Source organism: Aquarana catesbeiana, linkage group LG04 (assembly GCF_042186555.1).
Source record: "Aquarana catesbeiana isolate 2022-GZ linkage group LG04, ASM4218655v1, whole genome shotgun sequence".
Classification (NCBI taxonomy): Eukaryota; Metazoa; Chordata; class Amphibia; order Anura; family Ranidae; genus Aquarana; species Aquarana catesbeiana.
In genome coordinates this window covers 488,259,433-488,282,820 of record NC_133327.1, presented here as the reverse complement: position 1 = coordinate 488,282,820, position 23,388 = coordinate 488,259,433, and the positions used below count along the sequence as shown (strand labels likewise).

Below are 23,388 nucleotides of genomic sequence, written 5' to 3'. Positions count from 1 at the left end.
GGGGGCATGGCCGAGCTGTACTGTGTGTGTTAATGGGCACTCGTAAGGGGGAGGATCCAGGAGTGCCGGCAGAGGACACCAGATGAGGAGGATCGGGGCTGCTCATGCAAAATCCTTGCACAGGGCAGGTAAGTATGACATGTTTGTTTAAAAGAAAAATACATTAACAATTTAACCACTTGCTTACTGGGCACTTTCACCCCCTTCCTGCCCAGGCCAATCTTCAGCTTTCAGTGCTGTCGCACTTTGAATGACAATTGCGCTGTCATGCAATGCTGTACCCATATGAAATTTTTATCATTTTTTCACACAAATAGAGCTTTCTTTTGGTGATATTTAATCACCACTGGGTTTTTTATTTTTTGCTAAACAAACAAAAAAAAAAAAAAGTTTTTTATAACATTTTGCAAACAGGTAATTTTTCTCCTTCACTGATGGGCGCTGACAGGAGGCACTGATAAGTGACATCGATGATGGGCACTGATAGAGGTCACTGGTGGGCACTAATTAGCAGCACTGATGGGCACTAATTAACAGCACTGGTGGGCACTGAGAGGATCAATGTCCCTGTAACAGAAGTCGGTTTGGCTGACAGCTGATCACATGGTAAAGAACCGCTGTGATTTACCCTTTACCGCAATCTGTGATCAGCCGAGTCCCATCCGTGGACATCCGCCCGTCTTTCGGCTATAGCATGGGCGGGAAGAGGTTAAATTGTGCACATTATTAGGGAAAGTGCACCAGTTGCATCCAGCAAAATCACTCAATTTCACAGTACAAAATCAAAACTAATGGTGTACAATATAATGGACAAGAGTTACCTTAAGTCACAGATCACACAAACAGGTTTGAACACAATATTTTAGTAAGTACTATTCTCACTGTATTATAACACATATAGATTCTACTCATTAAATGCTGCTTTACTAACAGATTTCTTACTGTAATTACTACACACTGCAGACATATTATATACTGTCACACACTCATATCAGTATGTAATATTTGTGTTTCACAATGAAAATACTTACCAACACAGCACTTTTGACAAAATTTTGTATCTGGTATTTTTGTAGAAACTGCAAACTTCCTGGACAAGGACAATAAAATAAACAACCAATCAATGCAAAATAGGCATATGCCTGAGAGTTAGTGGCTTAATGTATAAATCCTAATGGCTACACTGTATTTTATAAGCACAACAATTCCTCTGGTGGCAGCACAATTTTCTTGGCTGTGCAGAATACCATTTTTTTTAGCTCCACTTAATTCAACAAGCAAGTCTAAGTTTAGTTTAAAGCTTCAAAAATTCAAAGGCATTAGTGGCATCAGCCACTATGCTACATTTTCACTTTCCATATTTGCAGAAGCATAACTGCATATACCTGTGTACAGCAGATAGCAGTCTTCGTGTAGCATTCCGCATGCCGTTAATGCATTGAGGGGGACTTACTAAGACTGGAGAAGTCAGAAGCTGGATCAGCTGTGCATTACAACCAATCCACTTCAAGCTTTCATTTTCAAAGCTTAACCACATCAGCTACGGAAGATTTTTCCCCCCTTCATTACCAGGCCATTTTTTGCTATTTGGCACTGGTAATTGCACGGCCATGCAATGCTGTGCGCAAACAAAATGTATATAATTTTGTTTTCACACAAATAGAGCTTTCTTTTGGCTTTTTTTTGCGCTATTAATGAGAAAAGAGCATACATTTTATAAAAACATATCCAATAAAATTGTTTTTTAAAAAATCACATATTTTGATATATTTAGGGCAAAATGTATTCCACTACATGCCTTTGGTAAAAAAAAAATCCCAATAAGTGAATATTGGTTTGTGTGAAAGTTCTAAAATCTACAAACTATGAGATATATACTGGAAGTTTTAATTATTTATTTTTTAATTAGTAATGGCTGTGTTCAACGACTTACAGCGGAACAACGGGCAATCTGACATTAACTGGCACTTTGTGGGAACTGGCCATCTGCCACTGACATCTCCAGTGACACTAAAGCAGTGACTTGTGCTAATAAAACTGTATACACTGACACTGTACTAATGACACTGGCTGGGAAGGGGTTAACATTTGGGGCAATCAAAGGGTTAAATGTGTGCCTAACGAAGTTTACTGTGTGTACTGTTTTTCTAAGGGTTGTGCCCATTTTTGCAGGGAAACAAAAACCTGCACATTGCTGTTGTCAGAAGAGAGCTTTATGTTGTTTACATACACAAAGCTCTCTCCTGTCACTTGCTCTGATGATCAGCAGGAGCTACCTGGAAATGCAAAATCACGTACACAGGTGCATCTCAAAGAATTTGAATCTCATCAAAAAGTTAATTTACTTCAGTAATTCAATTCAAAAAGTGAAACTCATATTATATACAGTAGATACATAATACACAGAGTGATATATTTCAAGCATTTCTTTCTTTTAATTTTGATGATTATGGCTTACAGCTAGTGAACACCAAAAGTTCAGTATCTCAGAAAATTTGAATATTACATAAGACCAATAAAAAAAGGATTTCTAATACAGAAATGTTGGCTTACTGAGAAGTATGTCCATGTACAGTATAGTATGCACTCAATACTTGGTCGGGGCTCCTTTTGCATGAATTACTGCATAAATGAGTCATAACATAGGCTTATCGCATCCATGCTATGTCGCATTGATGCAGTAATTCATGCAAAGGAGCCCCGACCAAGTATTGAGTGCATACTACACTGTACATGGACTTTTTTTTTCAGTAAGTCAACATTTATGTATTAGAAATCCTTTTTTTTTTTTATTGGTCTTATGCAATCTTTCTTGGTCTACCTGACCTTGGCTTGGTATCAAAAGAGCCCCTAATTTTCCACTTCTTAATAAGTGATTAAACAGTACTGACTGGCAAATTCAAGGCTTTGGATATCTTTTTATATCCTTTGTAAAGTTTCATTACCTTGTTACGCAGGTCTTTTGACTGTTCTATTCTATCTATTCATGGCTCAGTGTCTAGCCGGTTTAGTGCATCCATGTGAGAGCTAACAAACTCATTGACTATTTATACAGAGACACTAATTGTGATTTAAAAAGCCACAAATGTGGGAAATTAAACTTTAATTGCCATTTTAACCTGTGTGTGCCACCTTCTGTTTATTTATGCCATCCTGTCCCATAGCTAAAACAGGAAGTAAGAGGCAATCCTTGAAAACTAAAGGAATCTTTTCCCAGGCTTCCCAGGTCACCAGAACTAGTGTACCCATTAGAAGATTTCCCCTCTATTACTTTTCTGGGGGCAACCAAAAATTAGTGATTTTTTTTTTTTACTTTTAATGATAATGGTAAACAGGACAAATAGAGATGGTGAATCTCCCTAACAGGGACGCAAACAGCAATAAAAACTGACAGGTGTTCTATCTCCACACTATCCAAAACTAAAACAAAAAAAAAGTTGCTTTTAGTTATATTTTAACTGGACAAGCTCAACTTAGAAGCCGATTGGTTACTATGCTCAGAAGGTCCAATTTTAGTAAATTCCCCTCATTGCCTGACAAATTTTTTTGTTAAAAAATATACTTAGTTTATATATAAACAATCACTTTGTCAGAATACATTCTCCCCTATACTCTGAGGCAGTGCATGAATACACCATATAACAATATAAATACAATCACACAATAGAATGACATTCACTGTGGTTAGATGTCTAATGTGCTGTGCAGGGTGAAATTCCCCAAACCACTACATCATGCATGATGCTACTTTACCCCATAAGCATTATGTGGCCCCTAAGGTACCACAAGAAATACCTTGTGGCACAATGTCAGACGCGCAGTGCCGGAGTTAGGCCCCTGTCCCGCATGTTCTACATTGCACCACAACAAAAGAAAAAAGTTCAAACATTTCAACGAGCAATGGGTGTGATGGGGGATTGAAAGGAGAGATAAAAGAAGGAGAAAAAGAGTTCACAGGCTCAAAGCTTGACTGAAGGACAAAGACATATAAGGGACAGTGGGAAACAGGGAAATCTTCTCAGACATCCTTCTGCTCAATAAAATTCAAAAGGCAATAGTCTCTGAGCAGATTGTGGACCCAGTCTATTACAGTTCTCAATGGACATTTTATCTTCTCCCTCCGATGGACGAGGCGCTTTCTGGCACACCACAAATTGGCCTTAAAGCAACACATCACCTGGCAGGCACCATCAATGTCTTCTTGTACAAATGCAACACAAAATAGTCTGTTCATCACCCCAAAGTGGGTGAGGACTGCCTGCGGTACAAAGTCTTTTAGGGCGTACACACGGTCGGACTTTGTTCGGATATTCCGACAACAAAATCCTAGGATTTTTTCCGACGGATGTTGGCTCAAACTTGTTTTGTCTACACACGGTCGCACAAAGTTGTCGGAAAATCCGATCGTTCTAAACGCGGTGACGTAAAACACGTACGTCAGGACTATAAACGGGGCAGTGGCCAATAGCTTTCATCTCTTTATTTATTCTGAGCATCTGTGGCACTTTGTCCGTCGGATTTGTGTACACACGATCGGAATATCCGACAACGGATTTTGTTGTCGGAAAATTTTATCTCCTGCTCTCCAACTTTGTGTGTCGGAAAATCTGATGGAAAATGTCCGATGGAGCCCACACACGGTCGGAATTTCCGACAACACGCTCCGATCGGACATTTTCCATCGGAAAATCCGACTGTGTGTACGGGGCATTAGAGTTCTGGTTCCAGGATCCTCAACAGGTTCTGGGCAAAGGGGCACTCCCAGAAAACATGCAAAGCAGTTTCTTTTTGGATGATGCAAAAGGGCAGTGCCTGTATCAGGCTTCTGGCATGCATGAATTGTGTGAGACATACTGCTTCCATATTTACAAGGGCTAAATATCACCAAATTTAAAACTACACAAGCAAAAGGATTAGCAGGTTCCTTTAATAAACTCTTATTTGGTCTGTTGAACTTTTTGTGATTTGAAGCAACAGAAGTTGCAGGATAAGAAATGAGAACAGTTCTGGGATGTAGTTTTTCACCATCATATAGGTGAGAACTATCTCCAATGCAAGGTTGCAGAATACAGGGTGAGCTCTAAATGCCCCTCAGGGAGGGGAGACACCCAAACTAAATGTTGGAATGGGCCTAACTGTAAAATATCAGTGAATTAGAGATTCTGGGAGATCTCTGAATAAAAGTCTGTAAAGCAGTCATATAACTCAAGATGTCTTGCCATAGAGGCAAGCAAGTTTGGAGAGGGAAACAATGGCATAAGGGGACTACTGAGAACATGGTCAAGGCAATCATAAGTACTAAGCAATAGAGAGTCTTGTGTACCTGTACTAAGACAGAGTAAAACTAAAGTCTAGGACTGCCTCTGTACTAAGCCAAAGCAAATGTCAGTAGATGTTCTTTCACCTCCAGGGGTGGAAGCAGAGGTGGACAAAACAAGAAGGAGTGTAATTGTGGATAGTGGGGTATGAACCCTCTTCCCTCAGTGACTATCTAATGCATTCCTCAAGCATTTTTTTCAAAAAGGAGTTCACCTTCCAAGGGCATGTCATAAAAGGCACATTTTTGAGTAGGGTCAGCTGACTAAGCCATAAGACTCTGCATGTACATAATGGAAGTACTTTTTGGAGATTTGCCAAATCATATTCTCCATGGCATCTATGCAGAATAGTAGGTCATGAGCAAGAGCTGCAATCTTGCAGAAAGAATAGGATAATCTATATCAGGAGACTGTTCACTATTGAGTTCTCCAGTCCAGTTCGCCATAGTCTTGGGCCGGACCAGCCATAGCAAAGGGTAACTTCAAAAGAATCTCCAAATGTTGATCAACTGACTCCCTAAAGAAATGAACGCCTTCAATAGAAATAGTAAAATATTTAGTACAAGTATGGCTAGGTTCACTGTGAGAACAGTCTATTTCTTTTTTAAATCTTCTTCCACAGGGTAAAGGCAGCAAAAATGCCAGGAGAGATCAACAAACTCTCAGAATTGGGCTAGTCATTATATGTTAGAAGGCTGGCCATTGGCTAGACTGTATTTGTAGGAGGAGTCTGGGGCTTATAAACCCCCCTCCTTCCCTACACACTCGTTCGCTAGCATTTCCGGGTTCAGTGCAGTGACGCGGTCGACGATGTCACTTCCGTTTTCCGTACGGCGGTAGTGGAAGGCAGTGTGGACACTCGTACCCCTCTGGCTCTCCTCCATTTTGTTCGTGGCAGCATCGGCTGGTGGTGTAGGTACCTTAAGCGGCTTTTTTTCTGGACTTGCTCGGTTCATTCAGGCAGCAGGTAGGTGCGGGACCGGAAGTTGGGGGAGTGGGGGGGTGGAAGTGCTGCTGCATCTATCATGGGGCATTTGCATGGTTCTAAGGTGTTGTGGGAGCTTGCCTGCACAGCAGTATCGGCTGCGTTGGGGTCATCACCAGGTCATTGTTACCACGGGCAGGGCACTGTTCAGTCTTCAGGGCAGCAGTCAGCAGGTCACGGCATTAGAAGTCTTTCTGGCACCCAGGTTCGACCTGCTGAGTCCTGTGGGTCACAGGCTTAAAGGGTCAAACATTCGTTCTTGCAGCTTGTCATTTCCTTTCCTTGGTCATATGTACCTGTTACCCGTTGTTTCACCACCAACCCTGACCTGACATGCAGCCCCAGATGGTCATTCATGCCAACACTATCATCATGACCAGGTGGCAGATGCATGAACCACTGCAAACTCACTACCAGTAGGGGGGGGGAGGGGCATGGATCATGAACTCAACAATTGACGCCTGTCCCTGGGCACTGGTAGTCACTGTTTCAGGTCATCAGGTTGGGTTGGTCGGAATTCATGGCTTTCCTTCCACTTTCCTCTGTTCATTTGATTATTCCACCATGCATTTCTACCGGACAGATTCAGGGGGGTTTCACAGAGTCGCATTGATACCATGTGCACTGTCCTCTCTCTCCAGTGCTTGTTGTGTCTGATGGTTTTTCATCACAGGATCTTCCGCGGTTTGTTCCAGGTACAGCGTTCTGGTCAAGGTAGGTGAGGGGCTAGGTGTTAGGGGAGGGAGGCTGCTGGGGCCAAACCTTTAGAACCGGAGGTGGTGTTGCAAGCAGCACCTTACTGGTGGCGGTCAGGGTCTGCTGCACCAAGGTTTGGGGGGGGGTTGCCAAGTCACCACACCCATTCACAGGGTGCTCCATGCCAGTTCTTGGTGGCTGGCCTGGTAGCAAGCTGCCACTCCAGCACCTGGGGTCATATTGTCATAGTAAATCTCGCTGACATTCCCAGGCACACTGCCGTCTCTTGTTTTTAACAGCTTGGTGGCCACATGTCAGCCCCTCACTGGGCAGCCACAATCACATTACCAGTTTTTGTTCATGACAGGGGCGCCACTAGCCTGGTTCCACCAGGTCAGCACATTGCACCCTTCAGGTGTTCGCTTCCTTATTAGTGTAATTGCTGGCTCGTACTTCCCCCATCATTTCAGTGCATATTTCATGGTTTTGTTGCAGGTGCATTCAACCTTTACGTGCTGGAGCAGCAAGGTACGTTCAGTGTTTCTTTTAGTCGGGGTCATTCATCCAAGTGCACTGATAGCAGGATCTGTCACGTCTACGGATTCGTGCGGGCTGAGGTTTAGTTTGTAAGGATTGTATTAGTTTCAATTTTCTCGCCCGTACATCATACATTGCATGTCACTTTCATTCCTATTTTCTAGTGTTAGGACCACAGATACCAGGTTGCCGTGACGAGGCTCTGTGGCTTATGCATGTGTTTGTAAATGCATACGGACTAAACCCCTGTTTTTAACGCATACTGTAAGACAGGTTAATTCGATTGTCTGCGAGCTGGTTGGTAAGTAGGCTTGGGTTTTTTCCTGGGCATTCCCAAGGCTTTGTTGTTACCTGTTTTAGCCTTCCAATGCCGCTTACTGCGATAGCCAGCTGTAGATGAGGACGGTGGCAAGTTTTTTGTTATCATGTTCATTCCTATTTTCTGCCTACCACGGTCTGTAGGTGCCGAGCCCTAAGTGTTCATTTTTTAATTGCCTGTCCAGCGCTGCAGGTTACTCTGGCTCACTCAGCACACACACTGGGGGGTCACGGTCACTAGGTGTTCCCATGCGCTGCTTCAGTTTCTTTCAGCACCACACACTGTTTTACAAAGGTATCGTGGTAGGGTAGTGTTGGTGGTTAGTCTTACAATCTCTAGTTGGTGTTTCCTTAGATTTGAACATGTCACGTGTATCGGAGTGACAAAATTTGCCTTCATCCCTCCTACTCCAATCAGGGGCTCAGAGCACGGAAGTACGCCATCCCTGAGAAACTGGACTATTCCAAAACTTATTGCTGAGCTCCAACGTAGGGGCATTCCGTTCTCACCCACGGCCAGGAAAACGGAGTTGTTCAGACCTTTTTCCAAACCCTGCCCAGCCGCAGCCATCCACCAGTGCACAGCATATGTCTTTACTCACATCTCTGACTCAGATCCATACAGTTTTAAATACGCTCTCCACTTCAGTTCAGCAGTTACAGGATAGGATGGATGTGATGGAGGCCCGTTCAGCTACAGTGGAAGTTGCAGCGGCTTCCCTGTGCCATCCGGAACCTCTGTAGGTAATACCAGTGTGCTGTTACCTCTTGCTGTTCCTTCACCACTATCAGTACTACCTTCCATATCTCCTGCACACTTCATCCCAGCCAATCTGAAAAAAGATATTCTGAAGGGAAACCTGGCATCCCTGCTCATAGTGTCACAGGACATTGTCGAGAACAACGCTTACACTTGTGGGGAAGTCTCGGTGGTCCTCAAAACAAGGGATCCGAGGCTTAATCGAAAACTGAGCATAGCCGAATTTGTTCTCTTCTTTGATATTTATAGGGACGTTATTTGTGCCGACAGTCCCGGCAGGAGAGAGGCGTTTGACCTGTATGTCCACAAGGTGGTGGATCTAGTCCACAAATATGGTGGTTCTACATTTTATGATTATCACTGGTCGTTTTCGGCTAAGGTTGCTGCCACGTGGGCGCAGTTTCAGTGAGTCACGTTGGAGCAATTAAGACATGGATCTATTCTGTAGGCATTTCACCAGTCAGAAGTCTCCAACTTGTGGTAACGGTCAGTCATCTGCTCATACCACCAACTGGTGTCCTAACCTGAAACATCCGGTTCCTTTGGGGTCCACCAGGCAGGGGTTCAATGGCTCCTCCACAGGGCCTTCGGGGCAGGTTGATAAACTGGGCAGACCCATGGTCTGCAACTACAATCAATGCAGACTCCTCCATATTTGTGCCAACTGTTTTAGAGCGCACCCCAAGTCTGCCTGCCCCATCAAGTCATCCAGTTCATCATGACTGAGCCGAGTTAATATATCCAGGTTAGAGTTTTGGTTGTTCCACCACCCATCCACAGCTCTTAGGCAGTTCCTGGTTGAAGGTTTTTCCGATGGCTTTCATACAGGCCTCATCACTTTACAGTTGGAGTTATGAGTGTGCTCATTTATCTGCTGCCAGCAATGCCCAGTTAGTCGAATTATTACAGATCGAGTTAGCCAAGGGTTTCGTCATTGGGCCATTTTCATTTTCGCCATTCAGCATGTGGAGGGTTAGCCCCATTGGTGTGGTAAAGGGCAAATTTTCCAATAAATTTTGGTTAATCTATGACTTGTCGGCTCCTCATTCATCACACATACCTAGTTTAAATTCTCTCATTCCATCAGAGAAATTTTCACTGCAATATTTGTCAGTAGACTTGGCCATTCAGCATATTTTACAGACTGGTAGGGGCACTTGGTTATCCAAAGCAGATATTTCGGATGCCTTCAAACTCCTCCCCATCAAACCTTCTCTCTGGCAATGTCACTAAACTGACGTTTGGCTCCAAGAGCAGTCCCTGGCTCTTTAATATTTTTGCCTCGGCTCTCAACTGGGTATTGTCCAATCATAAAAAGAGTGTTGCAAGGTCATTCATTACTTGGACGACATTTTGTTATTAGAAAGCCCGGCACAGCCTCCCAAGGACCTTGTAGCACTCACGCAACTGTTTAGGGATCTGAACATCTCCTTGGCAGCCCACAAGGTAGAAGGGCCTTCCACTGTGATTACCTTTTTAGGTATCACCTTAGACACCTACCGCATGGTCGCCAGTTTGCCTCAAGAAAAGCTGGTTAGGATTCAAGGCATCATTCACAATCTGGTCAGGTCCCCTGTGTGCTCCAAGAAAAATTTGCAGTCACTGTTAGGCATGCTCAATTTTGCCATGAGAATTATTCATCACGGCAGGTAATTTGTCTCCAGGTTATTTGCTCCTCTTCCCCTGTACCAGGACTCTGATTCGGCGGTGAAATTGCAGGCTGATGCTCGTGCGGATCTGCTCATGTGGGATCAGTTCTTGTGCAACTAGAACAGAATCTCCATGTTTATCCATCTGCCGTCAACCGTGTCCCCCAGAATTTTTTCAGATACAGCCGCCTCAGGAGGTTTTTCAGCTATTTTTGTGCGTCAGGGGTTGGCTGGCTCATGGTCCCCCGAGGTTTCTAACATTTCCAGGTTTGCGCAGACTTCCGCACTGTTTGAAATCTTTCCAATAGTGGCGGTTGCTGTCATTTCTGGACCCTCTTGGTTTGGGCACACAATTGTTTTGTTCACTGATAACTCGGCCACAGCTGAGATTATTAATAAAGGTAGAGCCGGGTCTCTCCTGATAATGTCCTCCATGCACAGGTTAGCGTGGTTGGGCCTCAGGTACAATTTTCATTTTCAAGGTGAGTTCATAAGTGGTGTCTATAATGTGGCTGCCAATGCCTTATCTCGGTTTGACTTCCAGCGTTTCCTCCTAAAGCATCCAGAAGCAGATCCGGTGGGCAAGCCGGTTCCACCTTTCTCTCTGCTGATGTTGAATTAAACACACTCAGGGTGCAGACTTCCAACCTGGTGAATGATTCACTATCAAGGAACACTCTCAGGGCATACAAGACAGCTTGGAGGTGTTTCTGTAGCTTCAAGTCCCTCCATCCCTGTAACTGGGTTGGGGATGTCAAGTACATGATGGCTTTCGTGGCCTATTGTCATGGCAAGCTATCACTTTCATTCAACACCATCAAGCTATACCTTTCAACACTTCTTCTTGCTTTACAATCCTGACAGACCGTCCATTTTTGCAGCTCATCCCATCAAAGCCACGCTTAACCCTTTCATGACTAAGCCTATTTTTGCAATTTGGTGTTTGCAAGTTAAAATCCTTATTTTTTCTAGAAAATTACTTAGAACCCCCAAACATTATATATATACTTTTAGCAGAGAATCTAGAGAATAAAATGGCGATTGTTGCAATATTTTATATCACACGGTATTTGTGCAGCAGTGTTTTAAATGCAAATTTTTGGGAAAAGGGACATTTTCATGAATTTTAAAAAATCCAAACAGTAAAGTTACCCTAATTTTTTTATATAATGTGAAAGATGATGTTACGCTGAGTAAATAGATACCAAACATGTCACGCTTTATAATTGCACGCACTCGTGGAATGGCGACAAACTACGGTACCTAAGAATTTCCATAGGCAACGCTTTAAATTTTTTTTACGGTTACCAGGTTAGAGTTACAGAGGAGGTCTAGTGCTAGAATTATTGCTCTTGCTCTGACGATCGTGGCAATACCTCACATGTGTGATTTGAACACCGTTTACATATGCGGGCGTGACTTCCGTATGCGTTTTCTTTGCTGCCTGAGCTCACGGGGACGGGGGCGCTTTTAAAAAAAAAATGTTTTCTTATTTTTTTTTATTTAATTATATATTTATAAATTGTGTTATATGACTTTTATTTCTGTCACAAGGGATGTAAACATCCCTTGTGACAGTAATAGGTGGTGACAGGTACTCTTTATGGAGAGATCGGGGGTCTAAAAGACCCCCAATCCCTCCTTTGCACTTCAAAGTATTCAGATCGCCGAAAACGGCGATTCTGAATACTGTGTATTTTTTTTAAATCGGCGCCATTGGCAGTCGAGTAAACGGGACGTGACGTCGCTTTCGCGTTTACAATTAGAAGGCTGGAACGAAGCCACCCACAGCTTCGTTCCTGCCCGCCCCCAGCCGCCGGAGGCAGCCGATTGGTCACCGGGCCTACCGATCGAACAGGAGGCCCGGTAAGAGCGGCGGGAGAGGGGACTTCCCCTCCCGTTCCTCCGGTATAACAGCAGAGCGGCTTTTAGCTGCATCGGTTGTTATACTCGGATAGCCGATCGCCAACTCTCAAACAACGGTAGCGGGATGATGCCTGCAGCTGCGGGCATCATCCCGGTATAACCCCGGAAAGCCGAGTATGCACATCTGCAGACGCTCAGCGGGAAGGGGTTAAAGGTATCCAGAAAAGTCAGGTAAAGCCAAGGTTGACACGCATGCCTATTTCCGGACAGATTTTCTGTGGGCTATCAGAGTTGTCCCTTTCATCTTTTGGGGTAGGTACCAGTTTGGTCCTCAAGGCGGCTGTTTTCCCAAGTTACTTTGGTTTCCTCAGACCTGGGGAGGTGTCCCAAGCCGGCCATAATACACCTGTACTCCTCAAAGGTAGTCTTACCAGGTTACCCGATCATTTTTCACTTTAAATCCCCAATAATAAAAACTGGCAGACAGTATAGGGTTTTGTGATCAATTATTACAAATCCAACGCTTTCTGGTGTCCAGTTGAGGTTTTGGATTAGCTCTCCTCCATGTTCACAGCAGCCCCTCTCGATAGCCCATTACTTCCCTTCCCCACGCAGCCTCTTGCTTCCAGTCAGTTCATCTTACATGTCAGAATTCTGATTACTAACTTGGGGTTAAACCCAAAACAGTTTTTGGGTCATTCCTTTAGGATTGGGGCAGTGTCCGCTTGCATCCAAGCAGGGGGTTCCATCCCATGTCATCATATACATGGAACGCTGGCAATCGTCCTGTTACAATCAGTACATTCCTGATCCCCATGTGGAAGTCAAACGTGCTTTGCAACTTTGCTGGATTAGTTGTTATGTGTTCCTTAAAACTTTGCATTATTGTACCTAGTTTATGTCTCGTTTGCCCTCTTTTAGGCATACTCTCACATGTGACCATGGCACACCTCAGGTCGCTTGGTTGGGGTAATAGGTCTCCTCCGGTATCCAGACTCTGACTACAAGTTAGAAGGCTGGCCATTGGCTAGCCTGTATTTGTAGGAGTCTGGAGCTTATAAACCCCCCTCCTACCCTGCGCACTTGTCGGCTAGCATTTCGGGATTTTCTCCCACCCATTCCCCATTTTTCCATATTTCATACTCAGGGTATGCCCTCTTTTAAGCATTCTCTCCCATGCGACCATGGCAAACCTCATGTCGCTTTGGTTGGGGTAATATATCTTCCTCCGGTATATGGACTCTGACTACAAATTGTAGCTTGCTCAAGCATAAATAAAGGCTTTCTAGGAATTGCCTTTTTTGTGCCTACTGAAGTACGTGAAGGCTGTACACAGCTATATATGTCTAGCCAGAGACCAGAGCAAGTATATGACTTATGACAGAGCAAGTATATGACTAATGGTGAAGAATTACCTTCACGAAATACTGGTGATGAAAAATCTTCAGCAGCCTCTGCTAAGATGTCCCCTGCTTTCTGAAAATGTGTGCCAGGCAATTCAGGGAAGGAAATGTTAGGTTTGAATTTGCTATCAAAAGCTGTTATACAAGTTTGGCAAAGACAAAGAAAGAACACTGGAAATAGTACAGTTTTCATCTAAAATGTTTCCTCTCACCTGGGCAGTATTCTATCAGGCAGTTTGTGGGCTGGAATGGCAACAGGTAGTTTCTGCATTTGTCTTGCATAATCAAACAAGCCAGGGAGATTGTGTGAATATAGCTGGGAAGCTTTGCCTGCAAGTAACACAGAAATTATACTTTATGGAGGTCTATTTATCAAAGATGTAGCAATTCACCCAACATTAAAAAGAAAAACAATGTTTGTGACAGGGGACTTTAACTGTTACTTAGACCCAAATTTAGACAAACACCCGCTTGCTAACAAAATTAAAAAAACTACTAGCTCGCAAAGGGAGCAGATGGCCCAGCTGGTGAGTTGTTTGGAGGCAGAGTTTATTGCAGACCCCTCAGACTCCAATAGGGAGGCCTGGACTTCTGCAAAAGGTGCATTGGACCATGTTACAGAGTTAAGAGCAGAGAGGAAGAGTTTTTCAATAGGCTGGCAAAAAAACCCCAAAACATTAAAAACAATATTTGTAGTAAAAGTTTATGTATAAAGCCAAATTAGTGGATAGTCATCTAATGAAAATTACATTCCCTGACATTAGGCAACATCATTATGAGAATGTCTTTAAGATTTACACTATTTAACATTCACCTATTTGCCAACTTCTTTGTGGATAAAATACACTTGGTTAAACTGTCAAATAATTGCATTTGCTAAATGAAAATGCAGTGACCGTCTATGAATGGAATTTTTAATACATGATCCTTTCTAGGGTTAAAACAATCACATACAAATAAAGTACACTTACAGTGGGGGAAAAAATTATTTGATCCCCTTCAGATTTTGTAAGTTTGCCCACCAACAAAGAAATTAAGGGTCTATAATTTTTTATCATAGGTGTATTTTAAATGATAGCGACAGAATATCAACCAAAAACACGTGATACAAATGTTATAAATTGAGTTGCATTTCAGTAACATAACTATTTGATCCCCAAGCAAAACATGACTTAATACTTGGTGGTGAAAGCTTTGTTGGCAAGCACAGAGGTAGGACCTTTTTTGGAGTTGGTTACCGGTTTTGCACACATCTCAGGAGGGATTTTGGTCCACTCTTCTTCACAGATCTTCTCTAAATCCGTAAAGCGTTTGTTAACCTAAAACAAAACAAAACAACTGGATCCTGTTCCCTTAAAGCATGTTATACAGCACAGTGCTTGCGCTGTGTCATTTGGCCCTATGTATCGCCCAAAAAAAAACCTGGCTTATCCTGCCAATTTCCCTCCCCTTTGTAAACTGACAATGGTGTATTTATGGCTGCTGAGCCCTGACCCTGTGGTCAGTTTACTTGCCTCCGTCATCCACAGCTCTCCTGTCCTCCTCATCCCCCTCCCTGTCGGCTCTTGTGTCAGGGCCCACCCTCTCCCCCCCTCCTGCTGCTGAAGTAACATTTCATACTTTATATAATCCTCCTCATCTCCTAAGGATATGTGCTCCTGTGTCTGCTTTTTATAAAAAAAAAAAAAGATGATTATACCTCATTTCAGAGCACCGATCGGCGCTCATGTGACCCGCCACCTCTCTCCTCCTCCCTTCCAGATCATGGGAATCTCGGCCACGTCTGCTGCATCTGACAGATGGGGAGAGAGAAGAGAGCTGGTGGGTCACATGAGTGCCAGTCGGGGCTCTGAAATTAGGTATAATTGTTTTTTTTTTTTTATAAAACACAGACACTGGAGCACATATCCTTAGGAGACAAGAAGGATTATATAAAGTCCTTACAGTGGGTTAACAACCACTTTAAGGTTTCTTGGCTGTAGCTTGGCAACTCAAAGTTTCAGCTCCCTTCATAACTTTTCTATAGGATTAAGGTCTGGAAACTGGCTGGGCCACTCCATGACCTTAATGTGCTTCTTCTTGAGCCACTCCTTTGTTGCCTTGGCAGTATGTTTTGTGTCACTGTCATGCTGGAAGACCCAGCCACTACCCATCTTCAGTGTTCTGGCTGAGGGAAGAAGGTTCTCATCTAAGATTTACAATACATGGCCCCGTCCATTGGCTCCTCAATGCGGTAAAGTCTGCTGTACGTTTAGAGGAGAAACAGCCCCAAAGCATAATATTGCCACCTTTGTGCTTGACTGTAGGGATGGTGTTCTTAGGGCACTGTCAGCATTTTTCTTCTTCCAAACACGGCGAATTGAGTTAATGCCAAAGCGCTCAATTTTAGTCTCATCTGACTACAGCACTTTCTCCCAATCCTTCTCTGAATCATTTAGATGTTCATTGGCAATGTACATGTACCTTCTTTAGGAGAGGGACTTTGTGGGCCCTGCAGGATTTCAATCCATGGTTGTGTATTCTGTTACCAGTGGTTTCTTTGGTGACTGTGTTCCCACTGGCTTTGAGATCATTCACAAGCTCCTCCTGTGTAGTTCTGGGCTAATCCCTCACTTTTCTCATGATCATCCTTACCCCATGAGGTGAAATCTTGCATGGAGCTCCAGACCACGGGTGATTGATGGTAATTTTGTATTTCTTCCATTTGCGAATAATCGCTTCAACAGTTGTCTCCTTCTCACTAAGCTTCTTGCTGATGGTCTTGTAGCCCATTCCAGCCTTGTGCAGGTCTATAATCTTGTCCATGACGTCCTTCGACATCTCTTTGGTCTTGCCTGTGATTGTGGGTTTGAATGGAAGAAAGAAATTCTGTGGACAGCTGTCTTTTATACACATGAGTTGACAGGACTAATCTATGTACCACGTGAGCACATACTGTAAGCCAGTCTGTGGGAGCCAGAATTATTGTTGGTTGGTAGGGGATCAAATAGTTATTTTAGTCACTGAACTGCAACTCAATCTATAACATTTGTATCGTGTTTTTTTCTGGATTTTTGGTTGCTATTCTGTCTCTCACATTTTAAAATACACCTATGATAAAAAGTATTATAGACCCTTCATTTCTTTGTAAGTTGGCAAACTTACAAAATCTGCAGGGGACCAAATAATTATTTTCCCCACTGTACATGTCAAATGTGCCAACACTTTAAATTCATAAGAATAGGATACTAAGAATTAAAAACTGCTCTGTTTTATTATCGCCTGACAAAAGCACAACCACAAGTTTTTGGAGCCCCTATGCCTGGTACACACTACAAGCTGCTGTACTAACTATGCAAAGTTAGTACAGCAATATCCCCCCGCTGAGTAGTGTTGGGCCAATGGTTCGACCTGAGCATTGGCACAATCGGCCCCTGAATTTGCATGGTGTTTGCCCCGCCGAACGCCCTGTAATACACTGCGCGCACACAGTGCATTTTGCACCATGATTGGAAAAAGCTTTGCCCAATCAGGGCGTAGTAAAAGCTGGTTGTTAACCTCTTACTGCCCATGCTATAGCCGAAAGGCATCTACAGCATGGGCCTAAATTGCCGGGAGGGCATCCATATACGTCCCCCCGTGCATTAGCTGCCTGCGCGCCCCTTGCGTTGACAGCGTGAGGAGAAGAAAAAAAGGTGATTACCGTCTGGAGTAAACGGAACATCGGTCCCGCACACTCCAGACCCACTGCTGATAAGAAATGCCCACCAGTGCCACCTACCAGTGCATATCAGTGCTGCTAAGCAATGCCCACCAGTGCCACCTATCAGTGCACATTAGTGCTGCCAATCAGTGCCACTTATCAGTGCTGCCTATCAGTGCCACCTACCAATGCCTATCAGTGCCACCTACCAATGCCTATCAGTGCCATCTATGAGTGCACCCTAATCAGTGGCGCCTCATCAGTGCCACCTATGAGTGCAGCCTCATCAGTGCCCATCAGTGCAGCCTCATCAGCGTACATCAATGAAAGAGAAAAATGACCTGTTTGCAAAATTTTATTTTATTTATTTAAAAAATTTCTGTCTTTTTTGTTTGTTTAGCAAACAATAAAAACCCCAGTAATGATTAAATACCAGCAAAAGAAATCTCTATTTGTGTGAAAAAAAATTTCATATGGATACAATGTAGCATGACCAAACAATTGTCATTCAAAAAGGGATATTGCTGAAAGCTGAAAAATTGGCCCAGGCAGGAAGGGTGTTTAACTGCCCAGTAAGAAAGTGGTTAGGGAGCAGGGAGCGGGGACCGGGAAGCCGGTCATGGTGTTCTTAACAACCGATGAGCTATCAGCTGTCAATAGGCTTCCCCACTGACAGCTGAATAATAAAAAAAAACCTTCCCGGTAAAAAAAAAAAAAAAAAAATTTGTAAAAAAAAACCTGCCAAAATTAAGAAAAAAAATGTCATGGGGTCCCCCCAAATCCATACCAGACCCTTATATCCGAGCATGCAGCCTGGCAGGTCAGGAAAGTGTGGGGGGGGGGCACGAGCGAGCGCCCCTACCCCTTCCTGAACCATACCAGGCCACATGCCCCCAACATGGGGGGGTACTTTGGGGCAGGGGGGACCTCCAGATCCCGGCCCCATGTGAAGGAGTGTGGGGTGCCCCTACCCATTCACGAAAAAGTGTCAAAAAGTAATAAAAACACAGAAAGTTTTTTACTATTCCTTTATTAAAAAAAAAAAAAAGTCCCCCGACGTAGATCTATCGTCATTTATGACGCCGCAGCACCACTGGACTAGAAGAACAAAAAAAAAAAAAAAAAAAAACGCTCCACCTGCGTGAAGGCATACAGCCGGAAAGCTGGCTTGCCGTTTGACAGTTCTTATATAGGTAAGGGTGTGGCCATCTGGCACCGTCACCTGATGGCACCACCCCTTGTGACGTCACGGACTGGTGCATGCTAGGTCGGTGACGTCACAAGGGGGCTGTGCTACCAGGTGACATCGTCAGGTGACCCTGCCCTTACCTATATAAGAACTGACAGAGGAATTTGGCAGAGGCATTTGGCGGTCAGCCATCAATGAGTGCAGAGTAAATTTTTTTTTGCGGGTACCGGCGATGCGGCGGTGTTGTGATTGATGATGGATTTACATTGGAGGATATTGGTTTTTTCTTTTTTAATAAAGAAAATGTCAAAAACTGTGTTTTTTTTTACTTTGACACTTTTTTTTGGTGAGTTGATAGGGGTACTATGTACCCCATACTCATTCACATAGGGTGGGCTGGGATCTGGGGGTCTCCCCTGCCCCAAAGCACCCCCCCACGTTGAGGGCATGTAGCCTGGTATGGTTCAGAAGTGGGGCGCTTGCCACTTTTGATCTCTCCTGTTCCACCCATCTCTACCAGCTGTTCTGTCCTGACAGGGGGGGCGGCCCCCCTGCCCGAACACTCTGATCAGGAGTGGGTCGGTTGCTGGGCTTCCAGCATACTAGTCTTCCAGCATACCGTTTGGCTGGCTTCTGATGGCCAGACTGACATACACGCGCGCCAAATGTCGGAATTTTTTTTTTAACCGGTCAATCCCTCCTGACATTCGGGCCCGTGTGTGTACGGGGCTTTAGTCTGCATGTTATCACTATTCTAGATGTGACATAGTGATCACATTATCGAGAACCACTCTGAATAATTCACAATCATCAGTGGAAACAACCTCCTCCCTGATGTAGGCTGCTAGCTCCCAAGGGGGAGAACGTACTATAATATACTGAGTAGTTAAAGTGGTTGTAAACCTCCATTTTCAATTTGTACCGGTACAGTAAATATCTCCTCAACGTACACCGTTGAGGAGATATTTACTCTGTACTGCACCGATGATGTCATTGGCGCATGCACTGTTAAGAAACGGCCCTCTGTGCAGTTTCTTCACTAGCGAGTGCCATGACTGGTGGCATGAAAAAGAGGGGGGGAGGTTGGGACTTGAAATGAGGTGTGCATGATGCAGCCCAATCACACTCACAGAGGTGCAAACATATGTATGTTTATTAAGGACCAATGATCAACATGGCATAAAAACGCATTGCAAACATTAGACATAAAATAATCGTATATAAACAATAAATCTATGTATATACAACCATGGGACATGGGTAGGTACAATTATGCATCTTAATCCCCCAAGCAAGATAAAAGTCATGTGAAGTAAAAAAACATCTGAAAATGTGTATTTGATGTATCAAAGGTAGGCCCGACGCTGCGTTTCATGGACTTCAATCCACTCTTCAGGAGCCGGATGCATCTAAATTCTATAAAAAAATGTATGAAAAGCAATATAGTTTCATGGGTCTAACAAAATCAGCAGAAAAGGGGGAAATTGGGCATAATGGGCCATGCCAAAAAGGTTACTCACATGATAGCCAAAACTGGGACCGTGCGACAAAAAGCCAGGGGTGAGCCATGGAACCTGGCCCGGGAGCTGAGAGGGGGACCTCAACGAGGAACACCGGACTGCACACACCAACACCCCACAGTGGAGGGGACTTCTATAATGTAGGAAATATATAAAATGTATCTATGATGAAACAAAAAACGAGATGGTATGAGCTGCAGATATCACCAAGGTGATTGAAAAAAGCACCCGGAAGATTACCTTGAAAAATGCATGTGATGTTTGAAGCCACATAGATGGGAGAAGATCAGGGTGTACATAGGTTGTATCAGCACCATCTCTGAATACCATGAAGCAGGGTGTGAGGTGCAGCCCCAGCATGGAACGCCAGCTCCCCCTCAGCTTCACGCAGGCACGACACAGTGGAGCAAAACCTCAGCAAATGCCAGAGAAGCTCACCACATGTCAGCTCAGCTGATATACCGGACGTCTGTGTGCGACGCCCAAACAAGGAAGTCACATGCACAGTGCTGGGGGCGTGGCGCTGATGCACGGTGGAAAGATCCGCCCAGCCACCCACCCCCAACCCTGTGGAGGGAAGGTAGGAGGGCAGACACCAGCATGCATCGCAGCTCCCGGGAAACAGGACATCTGCCCACCCACCGACAATGAGTCACACAGACCCAGTCTGGCATGCGCGGGAGTGACGTCATGCGACTCTGGCCAGACACAGTCGGAGTCTGTGGCTCCAGGAGCAAGAGGGGCAAATATGGATGTGGCCTGCAGCAGGGACAGCGTAGGCTTCATTTGCAGGTATGCGATGCATACTAGCTCATTATGCTTTTACTTTGCAGGGAACAAAAGAGGAAGTAAAACCCATAAGGATTTACTTCCTCTTTAAGCATTGTATTAACTAGTTATTACCCAAAGTCAGGGGAAACAATACCTACAGATCTAGGGAAAGCCAAAGGGAAAAAAACAACCTTGTGCAATTCTTAGATATAATAATACAAACTGGATCTATTCAAAAAATTAACAGCATTGTAATAAAATAAGAGCTGGCTGTAAATACTATTCCAAACTCTATTAACAGATTTAGGCTCCATTCACACCAATGCGTTTTTTCATGCTTTTTGCTGAAACGCAGGACATTATTTTTAACATGGGTTCCTATGGAACACGTTCACATCAATGCATTTTGTGCCTCTGGATTCTTGGAAAGGGTCAGTGACTTTTTTTAAATGCAAAATGGTGGTTTTTTTTTGCTTTTTTGGTTTAATAGACTTCAATGGAGAAACTGCACTAAAGCATGTAGTGCATTTTTATCTGTTTTTGCGGCAATTTGTGTTTTTTACTCTGCCCCGCAACAAATTCCCCCCGCCCCAAAAAAAAAGAATAAAGAAAAAATGCAAACCGTGGCAAAAACAAGCAAAATTGCAGTAAAAAAATACATAAAAATACTGCAGAAACACTCAAAAGCAACCTGCATAGGTGTGAATGGAGCCTTAAGGGGTATTGATGTAGGCTCTGGGATGTGCAATAATTTTATATATTTATGTTTATTTTTATATTTGATCAATTTATTTTGAATGTAAATATGGAACTATGATATCATGGAACGAGTACATAAATATAGGGTATGTTGTTTGTAGCCTTCTACAAATGGTGAACAAAATCATTGTTATTGATCATTACATGCATCCTTACAGTTGCTTTGCAGAAAATTACTGGCATGTATACAGACATCCCAACCTGCAAAAAACTAATTTCAGGGAAGTGGGCGTGGCTTAAACTATGCTACATATTGCACGTGGCTTAAATGGGGTGTGGTTATCTGTAAAATCCTTTTTTTTGGAGTACATCATGGGACGCAGAGCCTTAATTACTTAATGGGTTATAGGCCACCTTCAGGTGATGGACACTAGTATACCCAATCCAGGAAGTTCACTCCCTATATAACCTCTCCTCCTTCCAGGAGCACATCAGTTTTTGTAGCAAAGCAATATACTTAAATCCCAAAAAGAGGGGAGGGACCTCTGTGTCCCATGATGTACTCCAAGAAAATGATTTTACAGGTAAGCTGTTATAAAAATCCTATTTTCTTTATCGTACATCATGGGACACAGAGCCTTAAGTAATTACTTAATGGGACGTCCCATAGCAATGCTACTTGAGGGGGGGGGGGGACACAACCCAGAGGGTACCCCCAGACTTGAGGACCTATACTGCTACCTGAAGCACACTGCGCCCAAAGGCGATATCCTCATACCTCCTTACATCCACTTGATAAAATTTTGTGAATGTGACTGCAGGAGGCGGAGCCTAGCAGAGCAGACATGCATTGTTAGAGCTCCACACCGCTGAGGAGAGAAGAGAAGGACAAAGCGGAGCCTGCAGGCTCAAAAGGTATCCATTTGAACCTTTTTGCCCCAGGGAACAAACTGTGAAAGTTTGGGCAGGAAATATGGTACTGGGAGGAAACCGTGGCAGAAATAAAAATCACCTCACAAAGAGCTCACAGGCACTCACTGCAGCTGAAGCAGCTCCAGTCACCTCACAAGATACAGCATCAGGGCGCTCTCACAGACAGAAAATGTCACAGCAAGACTCTCCATTTGAGTCAGATACAGAACAAATCCTCTCACAAACTTCTCCACAAGCCTCCTCAGTATCCCCAGTAATATTATTACAATTTGAAAAGATGCTTCATAAGGCTTTAAAACAAACCTCAGACCAAATAACAAAAAGCCTAACCAAAGAAATAAGAGAGCTAGGAAACCGCACTGCAGCCTTAGAAATAAAAATGGATGAAATTGAAATTACAACCCAAGAAAATATAACAGAATTGGAACAATTAAAAAAAGAGAATTTAATACTTCAAACTAAGCTCGAAGATTACGAAAATAGAGCCAGACGTTCAAACTTGCGCATAAGGGGAATACCTGAAACTGTGACAGACCTGCAATCTACTATTACTGCTCTATTACAAGAACTAAAGCCAGATATCCCTATTGAATGTTTAGAACTGGACAGAGTACACAGAGCCCTCACAGCCAAAAAGAAAGATGGACCCCCACGTGATATAATCACAAAATTTCATTATTACAGAACGAAAGAACAAATACTAATTGCTGCAAGAGAAAAAAAGGAACTTAATTTTCAAGGACACAATTATCAAATTTTTGCTGACCTATCCCAACTTACTATTACTAAAAGACGATCCATGAAACCCCAACTGATGGAACTGCAACGCCACAACATTATGTATCAATGGGGCTTCCCCTTTTCAGTCAGATTTAACTACCAAGGTACAATTTACAGAAGCAGATCAGCAGATGAACTACAACAAACCCTTTTAAAATTAAATCTGACAGAACCCACAAGCAGCAACACTCCCACATGCAGAAGAATGGCGTCATCTTCACCTTCAGGCAGCACCCAGAAAATTTCAGAACAAAATGGGAATCATCATTCTCACAAAAGAGG

General features: G+C 43.6%; 1 protein-coding gene across 1 annotated transcript in view; it reads right to left on the bottom strand.

Annotated features, from left to right (window-relative positions):
* MAP4K3 (mitogen-activated protein kinase kinase kinase kinase 3) overlaps positions 1 to 23,388 on the bottom strand; it is a 1,235,976-nt gene that overhangs the window by 117,523 nt on the left and 1,095,065 nt on the right. The window contains exons 27-28 of the mRNA XM_073628950.1: positions 13,745 to 13,862; positions 1,032 to 1,090 (exon numbers count right to left, since the gene is read on the bottom strand). Of these exons, the coding sequence (XP_073485051.1) occupies positions 1,032 to 1,090; positions 13,745 to 13,862 (177 nt within the window). The remainder of the gene's footprint in view (positions 1 to 1,031; positions 1,091 to 13,744; positions 13,863 to 23,388) is intronic.